Below are 27857 nucleotides of genomic sequence, written 5' to 3'. Positions count from 1 at the left end.
CGCGCCGACTTGCAACAACCGTGAGCATGTTTTGGTTTTTTTTTTCTTTTAAAAAACGTCAACACCTGTCCCTATATTTGCGGGACACTTTTTTTCTGAACCTAAGCACAGCACTTCTGGGCCTTGAAGAATTTCCGTTTACAACCCGCTTAAAGACAAGACCACCACTCTTGGCCTCTCCAACTCCTCCCACCCTCCGGGAACACCCGGCAGGTCCGAGGCCTCCTCCCAGCCCCCCTCACCTGTCCTCGCAGTCCTTACACTTCACTTGCACCGGCACTGCTTGCGTGAAGAGAACCTCCGTCATGCTGCAATCATAGTCCCTCTCCTTACGGCGCGGCGCCACGTTATTCCCTAAAGCCCTGCCGCACCCGGCTTTGAGATTGGCGCTTCGTTGCAGCTGACCGCCCGCCGTTACTGCAACAGCCAAAGCGGGGCAACGGCCTGTACTGACGCGGTACGCATTCACCTCTGACCCGGTTACGTAACTGACGTCACGATGCGTTCCAGACGGTTTTGGCCATGGAGGGAGTCGGAGCTTCGGCTCCGTACCCGGGGCGATGCGGTTTTTTCGTGCAACGGAAGAAGAGGTTTTGCAAAATGATTGTGGGAGAAGGGAAAAGCCTGTGCGGGGAGCATGCGAACACGGCCCCGGATAATGATGTATGTGAGGGGCAGCAGCTTTCTCTGTACTGTATCTGAGTGGCAGGGCACCGTTCCCCTGTGCAGGCTTCAAGTCTATTTTTTTTCGATGCTTTAAGGGCAGTGTCAGGGATGTCCCACTGTGAATTTGTATTAGAATTGTCTAGTCGGCTCGCAACCTCAGAGTCATCTTTGACTCATCTTTCTCCTCTTCACAAATCCAACTGACCGCCCAAATCTGTTGCTTCTTTCTATACAACATCGCTAAAATCTGGACTTTCTTTTCTGAACACGCAATGTAGGGTCATGAAATGGTTAACTGTTGTTTAAAATATTGCTCTGGCCTACATAGCTGAAAGCAGTGTACAATCTACTGACCTCATCTGCCTAAAATAAAATGTATGTCCCTACCTTACCACATTGTAAGCTAAATAGATAAGAGTTTGAGCCATGATGTACCCTACCCTCCTGTACATGTAACATTTAGAACTGTAAGATTTAGATAAGCAGAGAAATGAGCTAGTTTCCTATAGGACTATAAGTTGTAGCCCTGAACCTATCATAAGTGCTGGCTTAGGACCAATAATAATTGTAGAAAAGTTATAGAAGTAACAAATGAGAAGTTGTAGTTTTTGCATGTACAGTGGTGCCTCGCATAACGAACGCCTCGCACAGCGAACGCTGCACACAACGAACTTCATATCTTGATTCATACAACGAACTTCGTTTCACACAACGAAGTCGCCCGAGCTTCCACGATCGCTGCCGATGTATTGCATCCTTCCGCGCAGGCACTGCAGGCAGTCGTTAGTCACTGCGTTTAACGCGTTTCACATAACGAACTTTTCGCATAACAAACTTGCTCCTGGAACGAATTAAGTTCGTTGTGTGAGGCACCACTGTATTAGTTTGCATATGTTTAGTGAAAAGGGCATAGTGAAAAGTCCGTGCATTTCCTGATTCTAACACTCTAGTAAGCAGGCTGTTCACTGTACTAGAGTCCAGCATGCTGTAATAAACCTCTTGTACTTTCTTCACGCCTCTGACTTTATGTGTCCAAGTGACCTTTCAGCGAGACCCTTATCCACGCTCTTGCCTAGATTACAACAGCGGTGTCAAAGTCCCTCCTTGAGGGCCGCAATCCAGTCGGGTTTTCAGGATTTCCCCAATGAATATGCATGAGATCTATTAGCATACAATGAAAGCAGTGCATGCAAATAGATCTCATGTATATTCATTGGGGAAATCCTGAAAACCTGACTGGATTGCGGCCCTCGAGGATGGACTTTGACACCCCTGAACTAAGCCAAATATCTCCCCTTCAGTCTGTTCAAAATTCTGCTGCATGCTTTGTATTCCGCCAGGGTCATTATGTTCACCTTACCCCCACCCCTAGTCACTTCATTGGCTCCGTATCCGCTTCCACATACAGTTCAAACATCTCCTAATGACCTACAAGTGTATTCACTCTGGAGCTCCTCAATATCTTTCATCTCTCCCTATATTCCACCCCGGGAACTCAGTTTGTCAGGCAAGTCTCTTGTCTGTACCCTTCTCCTCCATAGCCAACTCCTAATTTTGTCCCTTCTGCCTTGCTATGCCATATGCCTGGAACAACCTGCCTGACTTGGTACGTGGCGCTCCATCTCTGGCTGTATTTAAGTCCAGGCTGAAGGCCCACTTTTTCAAAACTGCATTTAAGTCTTAACCAATTTGTAAAGCACCACAATTGTTTGTCATTCCCTCTATAGCCCTCTACCCTCTCTTCCTTTGTATTTTCCTACATGATCAGCATATATTGATTAACCATTTTTGTCCAGTGTCTCTTAATTAGTTTGTAAACTCGAGCAGGGACTATCTCTTGTGTGTTTAATGTACAGCACTGTGTTCGTCTGGTACTACTATAGTAGTAGTAGTAGTGAAAGTGTTGTACATAGAACTGTTTTAGAAGACTGATGTTATGTGATAAGGTTTCATTTAAAGTCTCAAATACCATTTTTATATATTTTAGGGCTGTACATTTAATCCAGTAATAATGTGATTAATCACTAGCATACCAGCAGGCTATGAGAGGTTAGAGGAAAGGAGGGAGGAGAGAGACCCAACCATGAAGGGATAGGAGAGAGACCCAACCATGGGGGAGGGGAGGGAGGGAGGAAGGAAGGAGAGAAAAGGAGAGAAATACCTGACGGGGGAGGGAGGAAGAAAAGAGAGAGAGAGAGGGATGCCCGACCACGGGGAGGAGTAAAAGAGATATCCAGCCGCAGGGAGAGGGTAGGAGCACAGGAAGATTGCTGGAAGAGATGCAGACAGGGGGGTAGGGTTATGTTTGAGAGGGCCAGATTATCGATGTAGGGCTGGAAAAATCAAGGGAGATGGTGACAGAAAAGCTCACTTCTGCCGATACACTGCTGGACCACCATAATTTAAAAAGGGGGGGGAGTGTAAAAAATTTAGTCGGCTGGGACAGATCCCTCCTGTCCCGGCCTACCACTGGACAGGTGGGGACAGGGTGCAGAGCCTGGCAGGGAGTGAGGGGGGTGCTGTGTGCAGAGCCTGGTATATTTTATTAAATATATTACTACATAATTAGGTTCAGAATGTTTGTTTTTATTTTCTTGGTTTTCCTCCTCTAAACCTAGGTGCGTCTTGGTGCGAAAAATATGGTACATGTTTTAGTAATTACTTTAGGGCTACCAGGGGTCTATTTTCTTGCCAAAATGTTGAATATTTTTAAATAGAAATATTATCTGCCTGAATTATACTCTAAACCCTTTAATCCAACTGAATACATATTTTCTTTTCTATCAATGTAAGGATGAAAACAACAGAAGAAGGATTCCATGTCCATTAGATCCAAAACAGTAAGTTGTTACCCTGTAAATGTCATTACTCTCTATATGCTTGTATGTAATGCTATAGTTATTCTCATTCTTATTTTTTAGTACTGTGTATGAAGATCAACTAGAAAAACATCTGAAAAAATGTAATTCCAGAGAGAAGCCAAAACCGGTTAGTGCTGTTCTCCTCTATGTACTAGTCTTACGGAGAGCAATACATACCATAAGTTATGAAGGGGCAGTTTATGGGAAAGTTCACTGCAACCAGGACTTTGAAAATTGGGGTGAAAATTATAAAGTGTGTGTGGAAGAGTAAGGGGTTATCTTCCATTAATACTACCATTCCACCTCCATACAGCAGGGGCTGCTAGCCTAAGTCTGAGCGGACTACATGTCCAGACCGCACTGGGCTTTACAGCTTAGTGCTAAGCCACCTTAACAAGATAACCCTGCTGAGACAGGGGGCAAGATTTAGCAGGGAGGTGTTAATCTTCCACAAAGGAGAATCATTCAGAGGTCTCCACGAGAAAGAAAAATCTCTGAGGAAGGAAGGAGTCCCAGGGAGAGAGAAGCTTCCCCTTTCCTAGCTGTAGGCTGAGGAAGCCTTGGAAAGATTTGGGACGTGTGCAAGAACCTCCAGGGGTAACTAGTCTCTACTGAAGCAGGGTAAGTCAAGCCCATAAGGAAAATAAATGCGGAAATAAGGGTATGAAAACTAAGCAATTGTTTGTGCCTTTCCCGAGTCTGTGAGGATACAGACTTGGGTCTCTAGAAAAATAAAAGCTTTCTTGCTATTGCACCTTTATATAGTGGTTATTTGTGTTGTTTTGAGTGCATGTGAGCAGTGCTCCCAGAAGGTCTGGACTGGACTCTGCCACAGTGTGTTTGTTCTGATTCATACTTCTATTTCCAGAAACTCAATCTAGAGAAATCCCTTTCAGCTCTGTTAGTTTGCTGGTGTTGTAGCTGCTGTTTCTGAGCACATAATTCATGCACTAAAGCTGCACAAATGTATATCAAAGCCCCACAAATGTAGATCAAAGCCCCATCCATATTTCTGTTGTGTATTATAGCAAAGAATGATGACCGGATTTACCATTCTTTGAACTACAAATGCATTAGTTTGCAATATCTCACATGCCTCTTCTTTAGATGTCCATGTTTCTTTGCTCGTTTCCAATCTCGTTTCCAAAGTTACCTAAGGAAAGACTAGAGCAGGGCAAAGAAAGCTAATTTGAGTCCCTCTCTACAGAAGCTAGTTGGAAAGTTTAGCTATTTATTTAGGTGTAGTTGTTAGTGTAGATCTGGAATCTTGAGGTTCTAGGTTTGACCTGGTCTTGCATTTTCTTCAGGCTGCTGGAGGTCACGTGACCTACCAACCAGCTAGTCACTTCAAGGAATCGGATAGACTAGAGTCAGTGATCTAAGATATGCGTACTATTCAAAGCCTCCGGGGCAAAAAATTGTGCCCAAAAATACTAAGGGGCTCATAATTGTAAGAGAAAAAAGGTCCAAAAACCGGCCGAAAATAAAAACGGTTTTGGATGTATTTCTAAACGACCTAGGCCTTCATAGTGCTGCTCAACATCCAAAGCTAAACGGGGCGTTTCAGTAGGCGTGTCGAGGGCGGGAGTTGGGCGAAAACCCACTTAAACTCACCAGATAAGCACTGCAAACACATAACACAGACCCACACACACTACCCCAGTGATCTCCAACCCCAGCCATAAAAATTTTATTCACAACTTTAAATTTCAGCCTCCAGACCATCATCGCCTGGCATAGGAAAACCTAGTCGTCCAGTCCAGAGGCAGCTTAAGTCATCTTGGGGGTGGGTTAGGGACCCATAGAGAGGAGGACCCATGCCCATAAGCCCCTGTAATCACTGCATTGATACTTAAACATGTGCACTGCCCTATACACCCCCCAAAACCCTTTTTGACTGGCATATAAGTGGCTCCTGCAGCCATAAGGGCTATTGGGGAGGTAGATAAGTGGGTCTAGGGGATTCTGGAGGTGGTTTGGGGGGCTCACCGTGACCTATAAGGAGGAGGGAGTAGAAGCCATGGTTTGGGGGGCTCACCGTGACCTATAAGGTGGAGGAAGGGGAAGCCATGGCACCCTTTTTGTGAAGTTCACAGCAGTGCCCTGTAAAGTACCCCACTATTTAGGTGGCATGTCTGGGTGTGCAGTCCATCACTTTGCAGACCCTTCCCACGTCCAACAGGGCTTGTTCTAGGCGTTTTGGACTTGGACGGGAATGTGGTATAAAGATGGACGATTTAGCGGCTTGGACGTATAATTAGACGATTTTCGAAAGTAAAAAAAAGATGGATGTCTCTTTCGAAAATGTGTCTTAGGCTCTTTTTAACTTTGGACGACTTGCGAGATGGACATAAACGGACTTAGACGTCCCTTTCGATTATGCCCCTCCACGGCTGTAGTAATAGAGGAAGATGCAGAGCACATTTTAATGTGGAGATCTGAAAGCTGCCAATGTGTTATTTTATTCTGCCTCTATGTTTCCGTCAGCACTGCTGATCAATTATTTTTTTTTTTTTCAATTCTTTATTCATTTTTTCATCTTACATCAAGTACACAATATTACGTCAATTGAACTTATACACATCACTTGAATTTCTTTCTATTATCATTTTAAAAACATAAATTTACCGCTGATCAATTAAATCAGTATGCCCCCCTTCGATCTACATTTTCATGGACGTGATAAGGATTACAAAATTCAGCTCTTGCCTGTGCCTTGCAGGCGACATGGGGAGGTCCAAAAACAAATGGCAGCAGCTTATGCAGCTTTTCCCGCTTCATCACATATTAACGCTGTGTTGGCAGTAAGAGGACGCAGCAGCAGCTGTATCTTTGGACATATCATCATCCCCCTTTGCCACTTGGGGCTTTATTATTAACGCTCTGAGAACCATGCAGGTCAGCTTTGTGCTTTATGGTTCAAAACATCACATTGTCCCCAGACAGATGAAGAGGTAAACGCTGCACTGCCACAATCACCCTCTCATCTCTTTCCAGCATTGATCACCACCACACAAGAAATGCTAGAAACAACTGTCAAGTAAAATACTAGGTTAAATTGATTAATAGGTAAATGTGCCACATAATTCTAGAGAATTTTTCTGTTGCCACAGACTGCCATTGAGCAGAAAAACAAAGCGACATGCGTGAAGGCTTTAGATCAACCTCTATCATTACTTGCTAAGCTGAAGATTGTGATAGTAAATAAGTATGTGTTCTACTTAATGTAGGATGTATTTTTATTCTGTTTTTTTTTTTTATTCTTCAGGTATTCTATGTTCAAGATATTAATGCAGGTTTAAAAGATACAGTACAAACAGAGGAAAAAGTGAGTCTACATTTTTTTTTTTCCAAATCTTTATTCATTTTAACATATACATCAAGTGTACATTAAAATATGAACACAACATATTACATTATCACTTGATAATTCCATAACAATATATAACTAAAAGATTTATATCCCACCCCAATCTCATTTCTATACATGAATAATATAATTCCTATGTATATTAATCAATTAAATTATGCACATATATATTAAATTATCATAACCCACCCATCCCCCCATCCCCCCCATTCTTTCAATTATCATATAAGGAAAAAGAATAATAAATTAACATTAATCATTATGATAATTTATTATTGGCCTCCACACATCTTTAAATCTATTAAAATGACCATTTTGTATTGCAAGTAAACGTTCCATTTTGTACAGATGACACACTTTTAACAGTATTTCTATAAATAATACTGAATGTGAGAAATGGTTGTGTATTTCATCTGTATTTTGCAAAACCTGCCCAATATAACAATAATAATTTTTTTCTTATATACCGCCATACCGAAAAAGTTCTAGGCAATTCACAACAAAGTGAGCTAATACATGGGATACAGATAAAATACAAATTAGAATAATGGACTTAAAAACAGATAAAGACAGAAAGCATTTACAATATAATGCAGAAAATAACGGCATGGCAGGGAAAGAAGTAATACATAGAACAGATAAAATACATCAAGTTGATTGTAAGGAACTTGATTGAAAAAATGATGCAGAATACATACTGATATACTGATGTGATGGTGAATATTACCAAAATGCATGGTCACTAAGGCTCTGATTCTATAAAAGATGACTACAATCAAGCGTCTAGATCATCATACCTAGCTGATTTTAATCAATTAACTTAATTTTTTAATTGGTTCAGTTGTCAATGTAGGCGTCTACACCAAGGCACCTACCTGAAAAGTATGTGTGGTTAAGGGTGGATTTTGGACATGGATTGAATTAGGTGCTAGTATTTTAGGCCAAGAAAACCCTGGCCTAAATATACAATGCTCCCCCACGAATTTGCGGTCCCGGTCATTCGTGGTATTTTCCGACCGCGAATGACCGGGCAGGAGAGTTCAGATGGAGCGCTGGCGAGTGAAGGAAATCACTTGCAGTATGCTCCGACTGCCTCTTCCTGTACTAAAGTCGGGCCTCACCATTCAGGAGCTGCGTGTCAAAGCAGCTCCTGATTGGTGAGGCCCGACTTTAGTACAGGCAAAGGCGGTCGGAGCATACTTTGAGTGATTTCCTTCACTCACCGGCGCTCTGGCTGCCCTCTCCTGTCTCCCCTGCTAAAAAACGTATTCACAGTTTTTCAACATTCGCAGGTGTTCCTGGAATGGAACCCCCGCGAATATCAGGGGAGTACTGTACTGGCACCCAGGTTTCTGACACCTACTAGTGTCTTAGATGTGATTCTATAAATAACACCTAACTTTGAATGACATGCAGTATGTGTCGTTTCATTCTATTCTATATAACATTTATAGCCCGCTCTAATCTTCAGTCAGATTCTAGGCAGATAATAATATTTAAAAATAACACATCAAAGTTCTCAGCAAATAACGAGTTATTAAAAATTTTCAAAAGATATAATATGAAGAAACTTTCCTTAATTCAGTAGGAAGATCATTCCAAAGTTTGGTTCCCACAAATTCAAAAGATTTACTCATTAAAGACTTCAAACTAGAGAATGACACAGGGAACTCGTTTTCCCATCCTGGAGAGTTCTTAGAGTTCTTTTCTTGTCCCTGCCTTATTCCTGCAAGTTCTGTCCTCATCTGCACAAGCCTCAAACACTTTAAAATCATAAGTGTTCCAAGCTTGTGTGGTTAAAGCAGAGCTTACAGGAATGGGACATGGACAGTGACAAAACTTGCGGGGAAATTGAGTTCCTGTGGGGACAGGGACAAATTTGTCCCCATATCATTCTCTACTTCAAACAATTTAGGTGCTATTTATAGAGTCAGGCCCTAAATGTAGAAAGCATGAATCAGTTCTAATTAATTAATCTTGGCATCTTTCTCTCTCTTTTTTTTTTTTTTTTTTTTTTAGCAAGTATCTCTTTCTTCTCTTTCTGAGGAAGAAATAATGAACTTGATTAGAAAGCTAAGGAAAGCGAGCAGTGGTGAGTCTGGTTAAAAGTCTAGTAAATTGAGCTAATTTGAAAACAGAGAAGCTCATGATGACTCTCTATCTGAGATAAACTTAGATAACTGTTGTGGTTCATAAAATACATATCTATTTCCTTCAAATGTCATAACACACTTACAGGGGTATCTTAGAACAAAGGTTGCCCCTATTTGTACAGCCTGAGGTCTTAATACCAAAAACTGTTTTCTTCTCTGGGTTGGACGAGATACATCAGGGTACATCCTAATTATGTTTGTCATAAACGGAACATCTTTATGCTTAAAAAACATCCTAAGCATCCAGTCCCTATCCGAATCAATTGCAAACTGTACTATTAAAGTAGCTGGGACCTGAATCTCAGTATCTGATCTCTCTAAAATCTGAGTCAAATCCAAACTATCAGCAGATTGTTCAAGAGCAGTCAGATCGCCTCTTTATTGTCTTTTATTTAATTTCCTAAATGTTTTATTTCAGTTTTTTCCTTAACTTCATCTCCAATATACATTGTGGACTAACAATGCTTTGTATAGTTTGATTTTCTTAAGAATTTTGGAAAGTGATTTATTTCAATGTACAGTGTATGTTTGCTTATTGACTTGTAACTATTGTCAATTATTAAAACTCAATAAATATTAAATTTAAAAAAAAAAAAAAGTCTAGTAAATAAGTGCATAGGACATTCAGCCTCTTGGCAATTTTGTGGTAGTTTTCTGTACATCACGTGTGTTTCTGCTATCCCTAGTGGGCTCACAATCTAAGTTTTCTACTGGGGCAATAGAGGATTAAATGACTTTCCCAAGGTCACAAGGAGCTGCAGTGGGAATTGAACCCAGTTTGCCAGGATTAAAAGCCACTGCACTAACCACTAGACTCCTCCTCCACTGGAACTAATTATAACTTCAGCCAACAAATGTGTTAATTACTAAAACAACTGTTCTTTGTAAGAGACCTTAGGTTGTCCCAAATTCGGTGCTTCCCTACTGCCATATTCAGTACTACTATCAAATCTTGTTGGTCCACCCTGGATCTTCTTGAAAGGTTATTTGGGGAAATCGAGTTAACTGTCTTACAGAGGAAAAATAAGTCAATGGGCCATTTTGTTCTTCTTTTCTAATTTAATGCATATGAATTAGCTTTCTGATCAAATTTCATTTCATTATTTTTTAACCCACCTATCACATGTTTAAAGCAGTTTACAAACAAACAGAGATACATATAATTAAAATTACAAACATTTCAATCTTAAATAGATGTGACATACAAATATTAAATACAGAATAGAGGTAGCAGTATATAAAAGTTTCCCCAAATAAAAATGCCTTTAGTTATTTACAAAATAAAACAAAATCCCTTTCCTGTCTTAAGGATGTTGTGCTATAAAACAGCTATTGAAAGTTTGGTGTCCGTGTTAAAGGCAACAGTTGATATAGTGAAGGGAATTAAAATATAATGTCAGCTTTTAAATATTGTTTTAAGGAATACTTGAATACATGTCTTAGAAATGAGGAACGAGCTAGAAAGACCTACTGAAGAGAGAGAAGGGGATAGATTCCATGCAAACGTAAGGAAGTTCTTTTTCACCCAGAGAGTGGTGGAAAACTGGAACGCTCTTCCGGAGGCTGTCGTAGGGGAAAACACCCTCCAGGGATTCAAGACAAAGTTAGACGAGTTCCTGAGGAACTGGAACATACGCAGGTAGGGCTGGTCTCGGTTAGGGCGCTGGTCTTTGACCTAGGGGCCACCGCGGGAGCGGACTGCTAGGCACGATGGACCACTGGTCTGACCCAGCAGCTGCAATTCTTATGTTCTTATGACCCCAAGAGAGCCTGGCTTCAAACACTACTGGCATAGACTTTGAAGTCTTAATCCAGAGGAGGGGAGTAGAGAGTGAAAAACATGCAGATGTCATAACCAGAACTCCAGGGGCCAGCCGTGCTGCAATGCCTGGCCACAGATGCATACCCAAAGGGGAATGCCTCTTTGGTGCCACTTCAGAGCCAAGGCTCATAAAAGACCTCCAGAAGTACGCTTGTAATGAAGTTGTTTTGCTGACAATTCTTTTCTTATGTAAGTCTGATACACTGTTAACACAGGCTCTTATTTTAGAAGCTCTATTAATGTATTGGTATTTAGACATCTATATTGTATGGATGTCCAAATCCTGATTTTTGTAAAGCCAGGATATGGATTTATAAAACTGCAGTAAGTCCATATAGCAAGGGGACACCCATGTGGTATGGGTGTGTTTTGGGCAGAGCTAGGTAGGGGGCTAAAAATATGGACATCCAAATCAAATTTTCTGCTGCTTCCTGTGTGATTTATTTTGTGCCCTGTGGTGCGAGGTGGATGCCCAGTAAAGCTCCCTCCCCTGAGGGTTTTTCACTCTATTCCAGGGATAAGACTTCACCTCCACACTGGTGGCATCTGTAATTACTGCATCTTCCAGTTCTCCTGAATTTTTTTCTTTGGTGGTGAGATGTCCTGTGTGATTTAGTATGTTAATGTTGTCAGGAATAGTTGTCCCTCTAATTTCTAAAGATGCAGCTCGGAAAGTCTGCAACAGTCAAGTGGCTGCATTCACTAAAGAGGATCGGTAAGTCCATGTGAGTCTTCTCCGATCCAGTTTTTGGCCAATTCAAAAAGAGCTTTTGATGCACTAAAAAGTTTGCATGCAAATGGTTTGCGCGGAGGTTCATCGTAATCCCCGACTCTCCCATCCGATTGATCGCTGTGAGTGCAGAGCCAGCAAGAGAAGCCCCGAAAGCAGCCTCCTGCCACTCATCTGTTCGGGGCAGAAAACCTATTTTTTTTTTTTTTACTGGGCACAGATGCTGTGTGTGTTACACACGCACAATATCTGGCCCATAGAAGAAAAAAGAAAAGCCCTACCCCCACCGAAGACTTTCCTCCCCGACAAACGCAGCACTAGGAATCCCACCTCCACCCCTGCGCTAGCGAAAACTGGCAGGCGGGAAGGCTATTCCCTCCTGCCATGCCGCCCCCCACCACATAAGAAAGAAATGGCAGGAGTGATGCCCACTCCCTCCTGCCATGCCGACCACCCACCCCCACTCCCACAGGAGAGAAATAGTGGGAGAGATACCCACTCTCTCCTGCCACTGAAGTCCCACAATCCCTCCCCCCCCAAAAAAAAAGGCAGGAGGGATGCCCATTCCCTCCTGTTACCGGAGGTCCCCCAAACCGCTCCCACCTACATTGTAGTGCTCTGCATTCTATGATTTGCACAGTGATTCTAATATGGTTTTCATTCTTCAATCTCTCCAGCACTAGCAGAGTGTTGCACAAGTGTAGGTGGAGCAGTGTATTGTGCCCAGGACAAACACCGAAGAAAACGATGCTTTAGTCAAGGGTTGCTTTTGATGCTTTCCTTTCATTTTTGGCTTACATGCTCACAGGCTGATTCAAAAAGGGGGTGTGGTCCCCTCCCATCTCCAAGCTGACATACAGGGTGATTACTTTTCTTGCCCTTGCCTTATAACAACCCCGGTCTACCTGACTTTGGGTGTTTGTAAAGTTTAATGCACATGGTAATACAGTTGCTCTTTGTGTGTTTATGAACAGGATTTGCTAAGACTTTAGAGAAGAGGACACTCTCACACCCAGTACTACATGAAGCTTTACATGACCCAAAGAATGGAGAGTCTGCTTTCAAGCACTTGAAGCAGCAGGTAGGGTGCTGAAGTGAATTCTGGTTCTTTTTCCAATCTCTGTGCACTCACAATCAGGAGTCTTGGTGAATTACCTACCTTATAGATTAGCATCTGTCACAGTTGTAGGCTTTAACGATGACATCTTTGTGTTGCCAGTCTGTTTGTTGCTCTGTACAAAGTATGTCCAGCATCCCTTTTGCTAAGACTGGTGATTTGTCTTTTAAACAGCAGACATATTTATAATAGTTAATCAATATCAGTCTGTACTGCTTAACATTTACCAGTATGCGGCCTTCCACAGGGCAAGCATATTTCTATAAGAAGGTATTGTTCCCTGATTATGTACAAAGGCATGTAAGGACATTCCACGGGGATGGCTAGGAAATACTACATCTGGCAGGAAACAGGACGTGATAAAACTGGCCAACTGAAAATTAAAAGTTCCAAAATGAGTAAATCATAAAAGGCCCAACATTGCGGATCTTTGCCTCTCTATGTACTTTTCTAGAAAACAGGACATGTACAGGGCCAGACCTGTAAACTTCATTCCACAAAAGAACATGTAGGAAAAGCATTCCAGAATCTGATATTAACATAACATAAGAACATAAGCAATGCCTCTGCTGGGTCAGACCTGAGGTCCATCGTGCCCAGCAGCCCACTCATGCGGCGGCCCCAACAGGTCCAGGACCTGTGCAGTGATCCTCTATTTATACCCTTCTATCCCCCTTTCCAGCAGGAAATTGTCCAATCCTTTCTTAAACCCCAATACCTTACTCATGCTTTGTAAACTGCTTGTACCGCCAACCAGCACGAAAACTAGGAAAAGCTCACCTTAAATTATTTTTGCAACCAAAGAGAAAAGGCCTTATTTTGGACAGGTGGTATAGGGTATTTGTTCAGTAAAACAACTGAAGTCAATGATTTCCTCTCATGGTTTTGCAAAGTGTGGTTATAGATAGTGGAGGAATCTGCTTTGTTATCCTAACAAAAAGAAAATAAACCCTTCAAAGGTGCTGTGTAGATATGATACAAGAGCTCTAGTTTCGCTGTGTCTCATCATGTGCTCTCCTTGGTGTGTAGGCTTCTATTTTAGGTAACCTGGATAAATTAGGTTTACTGAAGCCAAAGAGATGTTATGTTGAATTTGGAGCTGGACGAGGGAAACTCTCTCACTGGGTTGCAAAAGCCTTACAAGATTCTGCCAGTACTCACTTCCTGCTTGTAGAAAGGGCAACAACAAGATTCAAGGTAGGGGACTATTTGCCAAGAGGAGCACCCTTTGGTTGGGCGTGTATTGTGTTTTGATTTACAGTTCGGGTCAAGTCAACATTTATGACAAGTGTTATGGTGTAAAGCAGGAGTACAACACAGACAGCGGAATGATGGATATAGGGAAAGGGGGATTTTGGGATAGGAAACTTTTATCAGTAGCGAACCTGGCAGGGCTAGAACATGGAGTGGAGCACCCCTTCCTCTGGCCAGAGCAACCCCTCCTCCAGGCAGTGGGAAGGTGCATGGATCAGTCCGGGGTCGCAGGCTGCCTGCGCAGAGCCATCGGCTCTGCTGGTCCCCCCACCCCAGAACAAGAAGTTGATGTCAGAGAGGGTAGGGGCCGATGGAGCCATGCACAGGCAGCTGCAGACCCATGAACACTCCAGCACCCCTGAGCTTTCTCCACCTGGGATGAATTGCCCTCTTCCACCCCACCCTTAGTATTTTATTTTAAAAATATTATTTGGAAAAAAACAAAATAAATAAATAGCAGAAAAATAAAGGAATAAGACCAAAGAGGACAAGGAAAATCAAGGAAATTGTTCTTATGAAAACTCTGGCTCTTTAGTTCCCCAAATGGGCCTGGTTTTTAGCATTGCCAAATAGGTAAATTGACCTAGTTCTTGGTTCAAATATACTGTATATGCAGATTTGTCTTGTGAATATTCATTTTTAGAAATCCTGAAAACTAGGTCTCATTCTTCTTTTAGAGAGGTCATTTTCTACTTGTTATTGAACAGCTGTCAGATTTTTTATTTATTTATTTATTCAATTTTCTATACCGTTCTCCCAGGGGAGCTCAGAACGGTTTACATGCATTTATTCAGGTACTCAAGCAGTTTTCCCTCTCTGTCCTAGTGAGCTCACAATCTATCTATCGTACCTGGGGCAATGGGGGGATTAAATGACTTTCCCAGGGTCACAAGGAGCAGCGTGGGTTTGAACCCACAACCTCAAAGTGCTGAGGCTGTAGCTTAGACTCCAGTTATTTCCAATTCACTAAGAGATTGAATTGAATGGGCTTTGATGCATCTGCTGCGGGGAAATCACTACCTTGGCTTTGTAAAAGGAGCCCTTAATGTGGGAGCCCTTACCACCTTCTGTTTAGGAGGCACTAAGGGTTCCTGCATTGTCTGCATTAACCAGTTAGTGTGCGGTAATGTCAGCAATAAGCATTTTTTAGCACACCAAGCATAGAATGAAGTTAAGAAGTGATAGGCTGAGGAGTAATCTAAAGGAATACTTCTTTAGAGAAAGGGTGGTAAATGTGTGAAATAGTCTCCTGGTCAAGGTGATGGAGACCAAGTCTGTGTCTAAATTCAAGAAAGCATGGAACAGGCACGTGGGATCTCTTAGGGAGAGCAGGAGATAGTGAATGATGCAGATGGGCAGACTGATTAGGCTATTTGGCCTTTATCTGCCATCATATTTCTATGTTTCTAAGCCTGCATTAAAGCTTAGCACACCTTAGTAAAAAGCTAAAGTAAATTAGCAAATAAAACTCAGCACTTACACTTCTGAGGTCTCCAATTAAAAAAAAAAAAAGAATCTCAGCCAGGGAAACAGCTGTATCTTAGCAGCTTGTTCTTGGGAGGAATATCAAATAATTTTTCTCTACTTTTTCATGAAAATATTTTTAAAATATTTTTGTGGTATATAGCCTGTCTGTCTGGTGATAGAACAGTGTGCGTAGACTACATAATATCCCACTGATGGTTTTGTTTGCACAGGTAGATGGTAAACACACAAACAGAGACTCTGTGTTTGAAAGACTACGGATTGATATCCAGCACTTATGTTTAAGTAAGTCCATTTGTCATCCATAGCTGTGCTTAAATACTGGCCGCTCATGTTAAAACTATACACGAGTTAGATCTCTTCTCCTTGTGCATGTGATCCTCAGTTTGGCTGGGCATATGTGAACTTCATGCTGTCCATGTGTTTTACTTGCCCTCTAGCTTCATTTATCAAATTTATTATTTCTTGGAAGGCTGATAGTTGGAAAGATTTGTCAGGGTTACTTCACGAGTTACCTGAACAAATCTTACATATGGAAGATGGGTGAGAGATGTTGGGGAAGCAGTTAAAATACCTGGCCTAAAATTAACCTGCTAAGTAGAAGAGACATTATTTTAGCAAAATATTTAAAAGCTTGCCTGGAGACCTTATGTGGTTAACTTTAAGTGGCTATGCCATGGCTGAATATTGGCTTCCAGATTCATAACTCACCGTTCTGTAAGTACAAGGCATGGATTCTCTAAAACGGTGCTGGTTTTCTGTGTGCCCAAACTCAGTAAAAAACGTGGTTGAAATGATGTTTTTAATTGTTTCAATGCGCCTACTGGTGCCTAAAAAATCAACACCGGAACCGCGCCTCTGTAGGCTCTTTAGGTCGCCTAATGCCACCATAGGAGTAACTAATGCCAGACTAACTAACGCCTCTGTTAGGCGGCCTAAAGCACCTACAGAGGCGTGATTCACATCATAGGTAGGCACCAGAAATGTAGGCTAGGAAAACCCTAGCCTACTTTTCCAGCGCCTACCTTTGCCAGAGGCACAATTCTGTACCTGGCAGCATCACGTGATTGACACGTGATTGGTGGCTGCTTTTAAGGCGGCCACTGACAACGGTGCCAGTGACAGAATCCGGGCCAAAGTGGCTACTTAGTTAAACATAGAGCATATAATTATAAAGCCAATTAAAACATTTATCAGACATACTGTACAGCAATAACACAATTAAGCCCTCATAAGATACAATTGATGACCTAGTACAAAAAAAATACCATGGTGGAGAGTGTTACCAGTTGGTTAGTGTTAAACCATGCCAGATATTCTTGAAAACACTGAAAGAAATCGATGGACAAAACATACTGTTGTCCTTGGGTAACGCATGAATTAGTATACTGTCTATCAAGTAAAACCTATCAGTAATTCTGTGTTAGAAGGATCTGTGCTGTAATAAAAGATTATTTCATCCCAGTACTGAATTAATCATTCAGGTAGTAAATTTGAAAATATGTTTTTCAGACCGAGTCCCCATACTCATGAAAGAAAAGCTGCCAGTGGTAGGAATTGGAAAACATTTATGTGGTGCTGCAACAGGTAGGCGTGAGCTGTTTTGTAGTGATACTAATGCATATAGTCAGCACTTATCGATACCTGTTTTGTAGGCGGTAAGGGCTTATGCGGTAATCTTGTGCTACCTAATTAGTGCATGGTAATGTGGGCATGTTGATTAGCACAGGAACACCTATTCTACCCCCTGTCCTGCCCCCCTCCAACAAATTTTTAAAATATTTTGTTTTAGCACACACTTATTAAGAAATTATTGTAGGATAATATGCTTGAATTATATTATTGGTGGAAGGGGAGGGACTTAAATTTATGATGATAATAGAAAAGATTTTCAAGTGATCTATATGAAACAATTGTTATATTATTGTACACTTGTTGTGAGATGTAAAAATGAATAAAAATTTGGAAAAAAAAGAAAATTATTGCAGGCCATCTAAGCGAGTCCTGCAGTAGCCATTTTAAACTGCAATAAGTACACTTTCGAGACCATAGCTTAGTAAAAGGGCCTTGCATTTGTAAGGCGTGATACACTAGAAAGAAAATAGGGCTTGTTAATCTAAAATTTTAAATCCACCACATTTTATCCTACTAGCCATGGAACAAATTACTTGAGGCTTATATCATGCCCGCCTGATTTATATCAGCTTTTCTGTCCATCCTAATAGTCTTTCATACAAAAATCTAAAATACTAGAACTTGAGAAAAGCAAAAATAAAATCCATAATACTTCAGTAGGAAAACAAGTAGGATTGTTCAGTATTATGTTGTAAATAAGACAAACTTATATGGGCCTGATGAAACAGAACACCGAAGCATAAAATAACAGCGATTATAGGAAGGTGCCTTTCATTCAGTTTTCCTGGAATTCTATTTTGGAGGTTGTGAAGCTGAGACATTCTCTTGTATAACTAGTCAGTTATGCCTGCGACATATTAAAGGTGAGAGACTGATTTTGGTTTTTCTTACATACAGTTGACAATCAAGAGAATGTTTTTGACAGATTCTAGGTTTGAAACTCTTTTCTGATAGTGACTTGGCATTGTTCAGATTTAGCATCTGACTTGAAATATGCATGTTTGTGACAGAATTACCACAAATTGCCTTTAAGAATATTACATAACATAGCATTTCTATACCACAAAACCATGAGGATCCTTGCGGTTAACAGTTAAGAAAAAGCTGAACATCAGGCAGATACAAATGTAAACGCTTAGTTTCCTTGGACCATCTGATTTTAATTTTCAAAGCAGAAGATTATGCGCATAATTTTATGATGTGCATAGATATAAAATTACCCCCTTAATATAGTACTGTCATAGTGAGAACATAGATTTAAAAAATATATAATCCTGTATAACCAGACAGCTTTTCTGCTTATTCCTGGAAATGTCCAGCCTCTAACGATCTCTGCCTACCCAGAGCCCCTATTCTATAAGCTGCCATTCCCAATAGGTAAGGGTAGAGAAAGTTTCATTGTTTCTCCCTCTCTTGTCAGTTTGACAAGGCTCCTCATCTAGGAAGCATGACTACAGCAATTTTCACATACTGCTCCTTTCACCCCACAGTATGCCAGGAGCCAGATCCAGGAACAAAACCTGTTCCTCGTGCCTGATAACCCACAATGCTACCACTGGCCACATTTTTTATTGTCATTGCAGGCCTAGAATTCAGAAGCCCATTTCCCACTGTTCTAGTATTAATAGAATAAAATGTAAGTATCATCTATAATAATAAAACCCTAGAGCGCGCATGCACTCTTGAAAATCCGTGATTCCTGGCGCCGTGAGGTGTGCTTCTGTGGCAGTATTCTATTTCACCCCTCACGGCGCTTGCAGGGGCTGGAGGCGCGTGCTGTGGCTGAAGGCGCACGACTGTGGAGCTGTGTCAACGGCGGTCGGCTTCAGGCGCATTTGTCGGATCGGCGGGAGAGTGGCGGTTGCGGTGGCGGTTTGACAGCGGCAGCGCCGGCATTCGGTTCCGGTGCTGCTTTGTAGGAGGCTGTGCAGCAACTGTTATAAGATTTTAAAAAAAATATATACTTCGGCTCAGGGAAGTGGAGGGGGAGAGGGGAAGGGGGCTACTTTGGAGGGAGGGGTGTGCTGGGAGGCCGACAGACAGAGGGGGCCAGAAGAGACAGAGAAATGCAGGCAGGGGGCCAAGGACAGAGACAGGGGGCCAGGCAGAGAGACAGACTGAAAGAAAAACAGGGGGCCATGCAGAGAGACAGACTGAAAGAAAAACAGGGGGCCAAGCAGAGAGACAGACAGAGACAGAAAGAAAGATAGGAGTCAGGCAGAAAGACAGAGAGACAGAAAAACAGGGGGCCAGGCAGAGAGACAGCCAGAAAGAAAGACAGCCATCCACACAGCGGCCAAGGAAAGAGAGAGAAAGAAAGACAGACAGACAGACAGTGGGCCAGAAAGACATACAGACAGCCAGCAGCCAAGGACAGAGAGAGAAAGAAAAAAAACAAGACAGATAGACAGCGGCCAAGGAGACAGAGAGAAAGAAAGAATGACAGACAGAGGGCCAGAGAGATAGACAGAAAGGGAGAAAGACAGACAGAAGGAAAGACAAACAGACAAGGGGTCAGAGAGACTGATAGAAATAAAGACAGACAGCCATCCAGACAGCGGCCAAGGAGAGAGAGAGAGAATGAAACAATGACAGACAGTCAGGATGCCAGAAAAACAGACAGCCCGCAGCCAAGGAGAGAGAGAGAGAGAGAAAGAAAAAAAATACAGAGACAGACAGCGGCCAAGGAGAGAGAAAGAAAGAAAGAAAAAAAGACATACAGACGGCCAGCAGCCAAGGAGAAAGAGAGAAAGAATGATCTACAGACAGGGGGACAGAGAGACAGACAGAAAGGGAGAGAGATAGACAGAAATAAAGATAGACAGACAGAAGCCAAGAAAAGAAAGAGAGAAACAAAAAAAAAAAAAGACAGTGGGCAAGGGAGAGAGACAGAAAGAAAAGGGCCAGGGAGAGAGAAAGAAAGACATACATCTAATATAATAAAGCTCTAGCCGCGCATGCGCACTCCCACCTGCGTGTGCCGGTTTTCCATGAGCTGTAGGGCACCTCAGGTAGGAGTGCGCATGCGCGCGAATCTCTCTGGCCGGTCGGCGGCGGCGGCGTCTTCGCTCCTCTCCTCGGCACACCCGAACCCCCGTTCAGCCTCTCATCCGACCCTACCTTCGGCTCCCTTAGTCCCTTGCTGCCGCTCCTCTTCTCTTCCCGCCCCACGGTCCCGACAAACGTCCTTACTCCAGCAGGGGCCGCAGCACTCTAAACACGCTGCTTCGCGGCCTGCTATTGCCCTAATTTGCTCTGCCTGACACAGCAGAGCAAATCAGGCCAGTAGAAGGCCATGAAGCAGCGTGTTTAGAGTGCTGCGGCCCCTGCTGGAGTAAGGATGTTTGTCGGGACCGCGGGAAGGGGGCGGCAAGGGACTAAGGGAGGCAGGCAGGGATCCTGAGAGAAGCCGCTGGACACTTTTACACAAAAAAAAATCTGGTAAGGGACGACGTGGAGGGGGAGGAAAATACCGCTACTGCACCACATACCCACTCTCACTTAATTCAAAGATCTTGCAGTACTCTAACGAGCAAAATACCCTTACAGCTGGAACACCTCCGTGGTAATAGCATGCGCATTTAACGGTTGCTGCCGAAGGCACCAACATGGAAGAAAAGGTTGTTTGTTGTTTTTTAAAAAAAGCAGTTTGCTGGGCAGGAAAAAAATACTTGCATTTTGTTTTGGGTGAAGGGTGTGTGCTGGGGAAGCTGTTAACTATTGTGCATTGATTTAGGTAAAGGACAGAGTGGGGGGGGGGCGCTGGGGAAGGGGCCCAGGGAGCAATCTTGCTTTCCTTGGGGGGGGAGGGGTGTGATTGGTGGTAAAAGGAAGGGAGAGCAGGGAAGGGGTGCTGTTGGACATGGGGGAAAGACAGAAAGGAAGAAAGACATACAGATGGGGCCAGGGAGAAAGAAAGAAATGCCTAAGTCTACACATCTATTTTAGCACCCATTAATGTAACGAGCTAAAAAACTAGTCCTATATAATGTTCCCTGCCGCCGTGTTTTCTGATCAGTGGCCGGATTCTATTTTAGAACGCGGCGGCAGGGAACAATCTGGCCACTCTCGTCCTCGCTCACCAACTGCTGGAGGAAGCACAGGCAAGCTCTCTCCCTGCTCGCCGCCCTGTCACTTCTCACACGCGCACGATGCCAAGCCAACAGGCCACTGCCCAGCAGAAGCCCCAAAACAGCGCCGACCACAAGGGAATTGCACACAGGAGCCCCGCCCCGATACAACCCTCCAAGACAAGCAACACGGACATGGAGCCCCGAAGGCAGCCCGAGAACACTTGCCGACTCTGCCGAAAAGGCCCGGCGCACAGCTCCACCCATGCAACCACTGCGCGCCAACTGAAGAAAATGCCACGGACGCCCGCCCGCAAAGCAGGCCCTCAGGACGATGCCTGCAGCTCCGAGCAGCCAGCGCTCCCGACATGCAGTCCGCCAGGAAGAGGTGCTGTTGGACCAGGGGAGCAAGGAAGAGGGACAGGGGGAGCAGGGAAGAGGTGCTACTGGACCATGGGAGCAGGGAAGAGGTGCTACTGGACCATGGGAGCAGAGAAGAGGGACAGGGGGAGCAGGGAAGAGGTGCTACTGGGCCGGGGAGCAAGGAAGAGGGACAGGGGGAGCGGAAGGTGCTACTGGGCCAGGGAGCAAGGAAGAGGGACAGGGGGAGCAGGGAAGAGGTGCTACTGGACCGTGGGAGCAGGGAAGAAGGATAGGGGGAGCAGGGAAGAGGTGCTACTGGGCCGGGGAGCAAGGAAGAGGGACAGGGGGAGCAGGGAAGAGGTGCTGCTGGACAGGGAAGTGGAGTGGGGAGGGAAATGCTGCTGGTGAGAAAAGGGGGCTCGGGCTGAAAGGGAACAGATGGGAGAAGGAGGCTGGGGGGGGGGTAAAAATGGGTTTATAGCTGGGGCTGAAAATAGGGGATATGTAAGGGAAGGAGGGTTTATTAGCACCCGTTAATGTTAACAGGCTTAAACACTAGTGTTGAATATTTATGAAGAAGAGGGAGGGGCCTGATTTAATAACTATTTTGAAAATGAAAGTCTAATGATAACTGGTTATGGGGTTCATTTCCATTAATGCTTAACAGTGCTTTTCCAGGCATTTATTTCCTGCTTGTATACTGGTCACACTAATATCTGCTGCTTTTCTTCCACAATTGTTTGTTTACAGATCTTGCACTTAGGTGTTTGGTTGAAACTTATGGATCCCAAGACGAAGAGCCATTACCAAAGCGGCTAAAGACAGAAGAAATAGAAACAACCAAGAATGATGATGAGGATAAGGGAAAGACTATGCCAGAGGGCTGGTTTCCTGTCACTGGCATTGTAATTGCATTGTGTTGCCATCATAAGTGTGACTGGAAACATTATGTAGGGCAAGAATTTTTTTGCACGCTTGGGCTTGGGGCAGAAGACTTCAATCTTTATCAGCGAATGTCCAGTTGGGCCACCTGTGGGATGCAAAAACCAGGAACTGAAGCACCCAGCACCTGGAATTCTGAACTCAACTACTACACGGCTGAAGAACATCATATCGAATATGAGCATATGGAGGGCCTGTCTGATCAGATGCAAGGGTAGGTGCTAGTTAATAATAAAGATCAGAAAGATTAAAGCCAGCAAACTAGATGCAGCCTTTATGATATGTACCCTTAGATTTTAAACTGCAACTTCTAGTACAACAGATACTCCATTCCTGAACGTGTGGGTAATCAATCCCTTCTTGCAAGGATTCTCTTAGCATTCTTTGACTCCATCTTCCATTTTTTGGGCTATCCTTAGATTCCTCAATTGTCTCTCTACAAGTGAGATAGTAGGAAGCCTGTCTTTGTCTGTTCATGTTTCTTTTCATTTAAATTATTATTATAATTTTTTTTTTTTTTTGCTAACTGTTTGCGAGGTTTTTTTGTTGCTGCAGAGGATCCCACTCGTGGGACAACTGACTGCAGGAAGGCACATACTCTGAAGTCGAGGGGACTGCTTTCTAGGGGCAGACTGCTTTACAGTGCACCCACTTGGACAGCCTGCACTAATAGCTCGGGGGCTCAGGAACTGTTCCCCAGGAAGTAAGACTTGCCCCAGGTTTGTCCAAAGTGGGCTTGAGCTCAGGCTGAGTGGCTCCATGGCAGTTTTTCTAGGATTGGGGCCAACTGCTTTCCATCACGTTCACGTGGGTATGATGCGGTGGAGGTGGAGGACTCCAGCCAGTCAGAAGACACAAGCAATATAGACTCCAGGCTTGTTGCAGCTCCCAGCACACTGCATGGCACAGTGAGAAACAGACTGACAGTTTGGCAAACAAAATTGGGGTTCTTTAAAATCAATTTTTGGGGGTTCTGGGGTTAGAGTTAGATTTCCCCTACCTCTAAAATCCTAAAATTGCTAATTGTTAGTCTCCATTGTAGCTCCCTCGGGCCATTTTTGGAACTAAAATTGCTGCTGCGGTGGCCATCTTAGATTTCCCAATTTGAAAATAAAAGCCTTTATCTACCTCTAAAAACCTCAATTTTGCTTAAAATAGGTGTGATGGACTCAGACCAGGATACCTTGAATTCATGCCACATTTGTGATAAATGGCCATCTGCGCAGCATGTGAGGAGGGGCAAGAGCCACTAGCTTTAGCCTCCTCTGGTTCCTCGGGGGATATTAGTGCCCAGTTGATCCGTAGGTCAGTAAAAAGATCTAGATTTGAGCCAGAAAGCAGCACAAGTGCATCCCCGGCAAGGCGCAGCCGTGACACAGCCACAAAATCCCAGAAAGGAGCTCTGAAAGGTGATCCAGGAAACTACAGACCGGTGAGTCTGACCTCGGTTCCCGGGAAAATGGCAGAAGCACTGATAAAAGACATCGATGAACATTTTGAAAGAAACAAACTTCTGATAACCAGCCAACATGGTTTCTGCAAGGGGAGATCGTGCCTAACGAACCTATTGCACTTCTTCAAAGGAATTAACAAACGGATGGACAGAGGAGACCCCATAGACATCATATAATTAGATTTCCAAAATGCCTTTGACCAGGTACCCCATGAACGCCTACTTCGGAAACTGAAGAACCATGGGGTGGAAGGAGACGTTCACAGATGGATCAGAAACTGGTTGGCGGGTAGGAAACAGAGGGTAGCAGTGAAGGGCCACTACTTGGACTGGAGGAGGGTCACGAGTGGTTTCTCGCAGGGCTCGGTGCTCGGGCCGCTGCTATTTAATATATTTATAAATGATCTAGAAAAAGGGACGAAGTATGAGATAATAAAATTCACGGACGACACCAAACTATTTAGTGGAGCTCGGACTAAAGAGGACTGCGAAGAATTGCAAAGAGACTTGAACAAACTAGGGGAATGGGCGACGAGATGGCAGATGAAGTTCAACATTGAGAAATGTAAAGTACTACATGTGGAAAACAGAAACCCAAGGTACAGCTATACGATGGGAGGGATGTTATTGAAGGAGAGTACCCAAGAAAGGGACTTGGGGATAATTGTGGACATGACAATGAAACCGACGGCACAGTGTGCAGCGGCCGCTAAGAGAGTGAATAGAATGCTAGGTATAATCAAGAAAGGTATTACTACCAGAACGAAAGAAGTTATCCTGCGATGGTGCATCCGCATCTGGAGTACTGCGTCCAGTATTGGTCGCCGTACCTTACGAAGGATATGGCGTTACTCAAGAGGGTTCAGAGGAGAACGACACGTCTGATAAAAGATATGGAGAACCTTTCATACGCTGAAAGATTGGAGAAACTGGGACTCTTTTCCCTGGAGAAGAGGAGACTTAGAGGGGATATGATAGAGACTTACAAGATCATGAAAGGCATAGAGAGGGTGGAGAGGGACAGATTCTTCAAACTTTTGAAAATAAAAGAACAAGAGGGCATTCGGAAAAGTTGAAAGAGGACAGATTCAAAACGAATGCTAGGAAGTTCTTCTTTACCCAACGTGTGTTGGACACCTAGAATGCGCTTCCAGAGGGCATAATAGGGCAGCGTACGGTACTGGGGTTCAATTGGACAATTTCCTGCTGGAAAAGAAGATAGAGGGGTATAGATAGAGGATTACTGCACAGGTCCTGGACCTGTTGGGCCGCCGCATGTGTGGACTGCTGGGCACGATGGACCTCTGGTCAGACCCAACGGAGGCATTGCTTATGTTCTTTGGTACAAACTGAGGAATTGGAGGACAGCTCAGAAGGTGGGAGGTGGAACAAAGAATGCTGATGAAGCTCCCTACAAGAATTCTTGCGAGAAAGTTCTTGCGAGCCACATGTTCAGAAATGGAGCATCTGTCCACTATATAGAAGATTACCGAGGTAAGAACCTAATCTTTTCATATCTGCAGCAAACATAAGAGTTGCAGTGTTTTGGGTTGGATTCCTAACTCTGCTCTTCTTTCTCTGGGTCAGCTGGGGAGGGGGGAGGGGGAGGAGGGAGACTGTGAAGGCAGTATTTATAGCCCTGGGTGGAGGGCCCATAATTGCAGAGCTCCAGAAAGAACCCTGATGCTTTGACCCTGGCTGAGAATTTGTGGCATTTGCTGGTGGGGATATAAAATAATGGAGAAAAAAAGAATGATAACAAATATCTGTCTGTTTTATCACTTAGCACAACTGGTACATTGCTTTTGAGCTCCTTTTGTGGTCCATTTAAAAAACATTTCTCACAAAATAAGACAGATGCAGAATACAAACTAAAGTGTATCTCAGGTTATTTTATTACTGAAAGAAAGCACTGTCAAATAAGAGGAGCACGATTGCCACAGTTTAATATTCTTGTTTGTTTGTGTTTGGCTTTATCCAGGAAACTTTCAGCACAAGAGCGAGAAATGATAGGCCGTCTCTGTAAGTTGCTGATTGATCATGGGCGGCTTTGGTACCTGAGACAGAAGGGGTACAGTGCTGCATTGTGTTATTACACGGATACCCAGGTGTCCTTAGAAAATGTACTGCTGACTGCCGTCCCGGCTCAGCTCTCACTACCTCAGCCCTGAGACTCCTGTAGTGGACAAAAGGCCGGCTTTATGCATCCTTTAAATCTGGCTGACAGATATGTATTAAGGCTGGAGGTTCCTTGCTTGAGCCCAGCATCCCATCTCCAACAGTAGCCAGTTCAGATCACAAGCACTTAATAAGATCCCAAAGAGTAGATCCTGTTTTTGTTGCTGACTCTCAGATTTAAGTGGTGACCTTCTCACATCTGGTCCATGGATTGGTCGAAGCCCTTTTAAATCCAGCTCTGCCAACTGCCTCAACCACATCTTTCAGCAGCACATTCAACAGCTAAATGCACGATTAAGAGAAAAATGCTTTCTCTATGTACTTCTCTGAATCTTAAGACAACTTCTGGGACATTACAAGGCAATCCGTTGTTTAGTATGGACCTTTTTAATTGTTTCCTTTTTTTTGGTCATAAATGTTTTGTTCTGTAATATATTGTCACTAGCAGGTATTAGAATATCATCTTCAAACTGCTTGTATTTTAATTTAGCTTGGTAGCCTCAAAAGATGCTGTTTATTCCTCATTGTTGATCGTGACCATTACATCGACTGTGGAGGCATCTGTCCTTCCTGAAAGAGAGACAACAGTATTTTCAGATGTTAGCTATTTCAACACCATTTGTTTTGTTTATTTTTATATTGGACATTTATTTATACAGAAATACTATGCAAGCTATTGTACGTCTGGATTAAGAAAAGATTCTGTTAGGAGGTTTATTTTCATCTAGTGTTGATTCCTTCTTTTAATATATATAGAACGGTTTTTACAGTTGGTTATTTCTTCATGATAACATTGGGCTCAGGGTCATTGGATAACATTTGACTTTCTGCTAAAGGGAGGCAAGCATAAACATTAGGCAGTGAGGCCCTGATTCTGTATAGGACGCCCGGGAGAGGTGACCTATACAGAATCAGGCCTACACTAACCCCGATTCTGTAACCAGTGTCTATGATTCTGTAACCAGGCTCGTAGGCACCTGGGCCAATCAGGCCTTAGGATTAGTGGGGATGGGTGGACTCGCTATGCCTAAGGCCTGATTGGTCCAGGCTTCTAGAGCCTGGGCCAATCAGGCCTTAGACTTAGCGGGGAAGGGGCGGGCCCGTCTCATTTCGACGAGGCGGGCCTGTCGGCTGGACCCGTCCAGCAAGACCCGTCCAGCTGACCAACATTTAAAGGTTAGTTGGGGGAGGGAGGTTAGTTGTGGGGGAGGTCATTAGCATGGGGGGTCCAGAGGGGTCCGGCTTTCCGGCAGGAGGAGTTGGGCACCCTCCTGCCGCGATTACAAGTTTGGGGGGGGTGTTCCAGCAGGAGGAGTTGGGCACCCTCCTGCCGGCGATTACAAGTTTGGAGGGGTGTTCCAGCAGGAGGAGTTGGGCACCCTCCTGCTGGCGATTACGAGTTTGGGGGGGTGTTTCGGTAGGAGGAGTTGAGCACCCTCCTGCCAACGGTTATGAGTTTGGAGGGGGTGGCATTCCAGCAGGAGTGCTTCAGTACCCTCCTGCCGGTGATCGGACAGGCGGCCGCAGCCGCTATACTTATTGCGACAGGGAGATCCCTTGCTGCGATAAGTATAGCGGCCGCGTCTACTTACAATGTAGACCAGCATTTTGCTGGCCTACATTTTAAGCGTCTCTTCCTCTACTAGGGAGACGCGTAGGGCCACCTAGGTTCGCCTAAGGCCCTTAGGTGAGCTTAGGCGTCTTGCGGGCCTCCTTAGGCTCCCGGAGGCGCCTTCAATATAGGTGGCCTGCTTGGGG

General features: G+C 43.8%; 3 protein-coding genes across 5 annotated transcripts in view; 1 reads left to right on the top strand and 2 right to left on the bottom strand.

Moving 5' to 3' along the window:
• The window catches only part of SASS6 (SAS-6 centriolar assembly protein), a 175667-nt gene extending 175196 nt beyond the window's left edge, over positions 1 to 471 (bottom strand). The window contains exon 1 of the mRNA XM_033915970.1: positions 243 to 471. Within this exon, the coding sequence (XP_033771861.1) occupies positions 243 to 307 (65 nt within the window). The 5' untranslated portion in view covers positions 308 to 471. The remainder of the gene's footprint in view (positions 1 to 242) is intronic.
• On the top strand, positions 470 to 26822 carry TRMT13 (tRNA methyltransferase 13 homolog). Its single transcript, XM_033915971.1, has 11 exons — positions 470 to 663; positions 3460 to 3506; positions 3588 to 3654; positions 6796 to 6855; positions 8917 to 8989; positions 12577 to 12683; positions 13749 to 13916; positions 15671 to 15743; positions 16971 to 17045; positions 22277 to 22682; positions 25903 to 26822. The coding sequence occupies exons 1-11, from the start codon at positions 523 to 525 to the stop codon at positions 26090 to 26092; spliced, it is 1407 nt and encodes a 468-aa protein (XP_033771862.1). The 5' UTR covers positions 470 to 522; the 3' UTR covers positions 26093 to 26822.
• The window catches only part of LRRC39 (leucine rich repeat containing 39), a 52824-nt gene continuing 50765 nt past the window's right edge, over positions 25799 to 27857 (bottom strand). For all 3 annotated transcript variants that reach the window (XM_033915972.1, XM_033915974.1, XM_033915973.1), the window contains one exon: positions 25799 to 26669. In XM_033915972.1, coding sequence (XP_033771863.1) covers positions 26614 to 26669 — 56 coding nt within the window. In that variant the 3' untranslated portion in view covers positions 25799 to 26613. The remainder of the gene's footprint in view (positions 26670 to 27857) is intronic.

This window comes from Geotrypetes seraphini, chromosome 12 (genome assembly GCF_902459505.1).
Source record: "Geotrypetes seraphini chromosome 12, aGeoSer1.1, whole genome shotgun sequence".
NCBI classification, from domain to species: Eukaryota; Metazoa; Chordata; class Amphibia; order Gymnophiona; family Dermophiidae; genus Geotrypetes; species Geotrypetes seraphini.
This window is presented reverse-complemented; position numbering and strand designations above follow the sequence as displayed.

Bases quoted from the DNA above. Each gene is read 5' to 3' on its own strand.
- TRMT13 (XM_033915971.1), top strand. From the start codon at position 523: ATGGAGGGAGTCGGAGCTTCGGCTCCGTACCCGGGGCGATGCGGTTTT. The intron at 3,655-6,795 runs GTTAGTGCTGTT...TTTATTCTTCAG, and splicing joins CCAGAGAGAAGCCAAAACCG to GTATTCTATGTTCAAGATAT. The intron at 13,917-15,670 runs GTAGGGGACTAT...TTGTTTGCACAG, and splicing joins GGGCAACAACAAGATTCAAG to GTAGATGGTAAACACACAAA.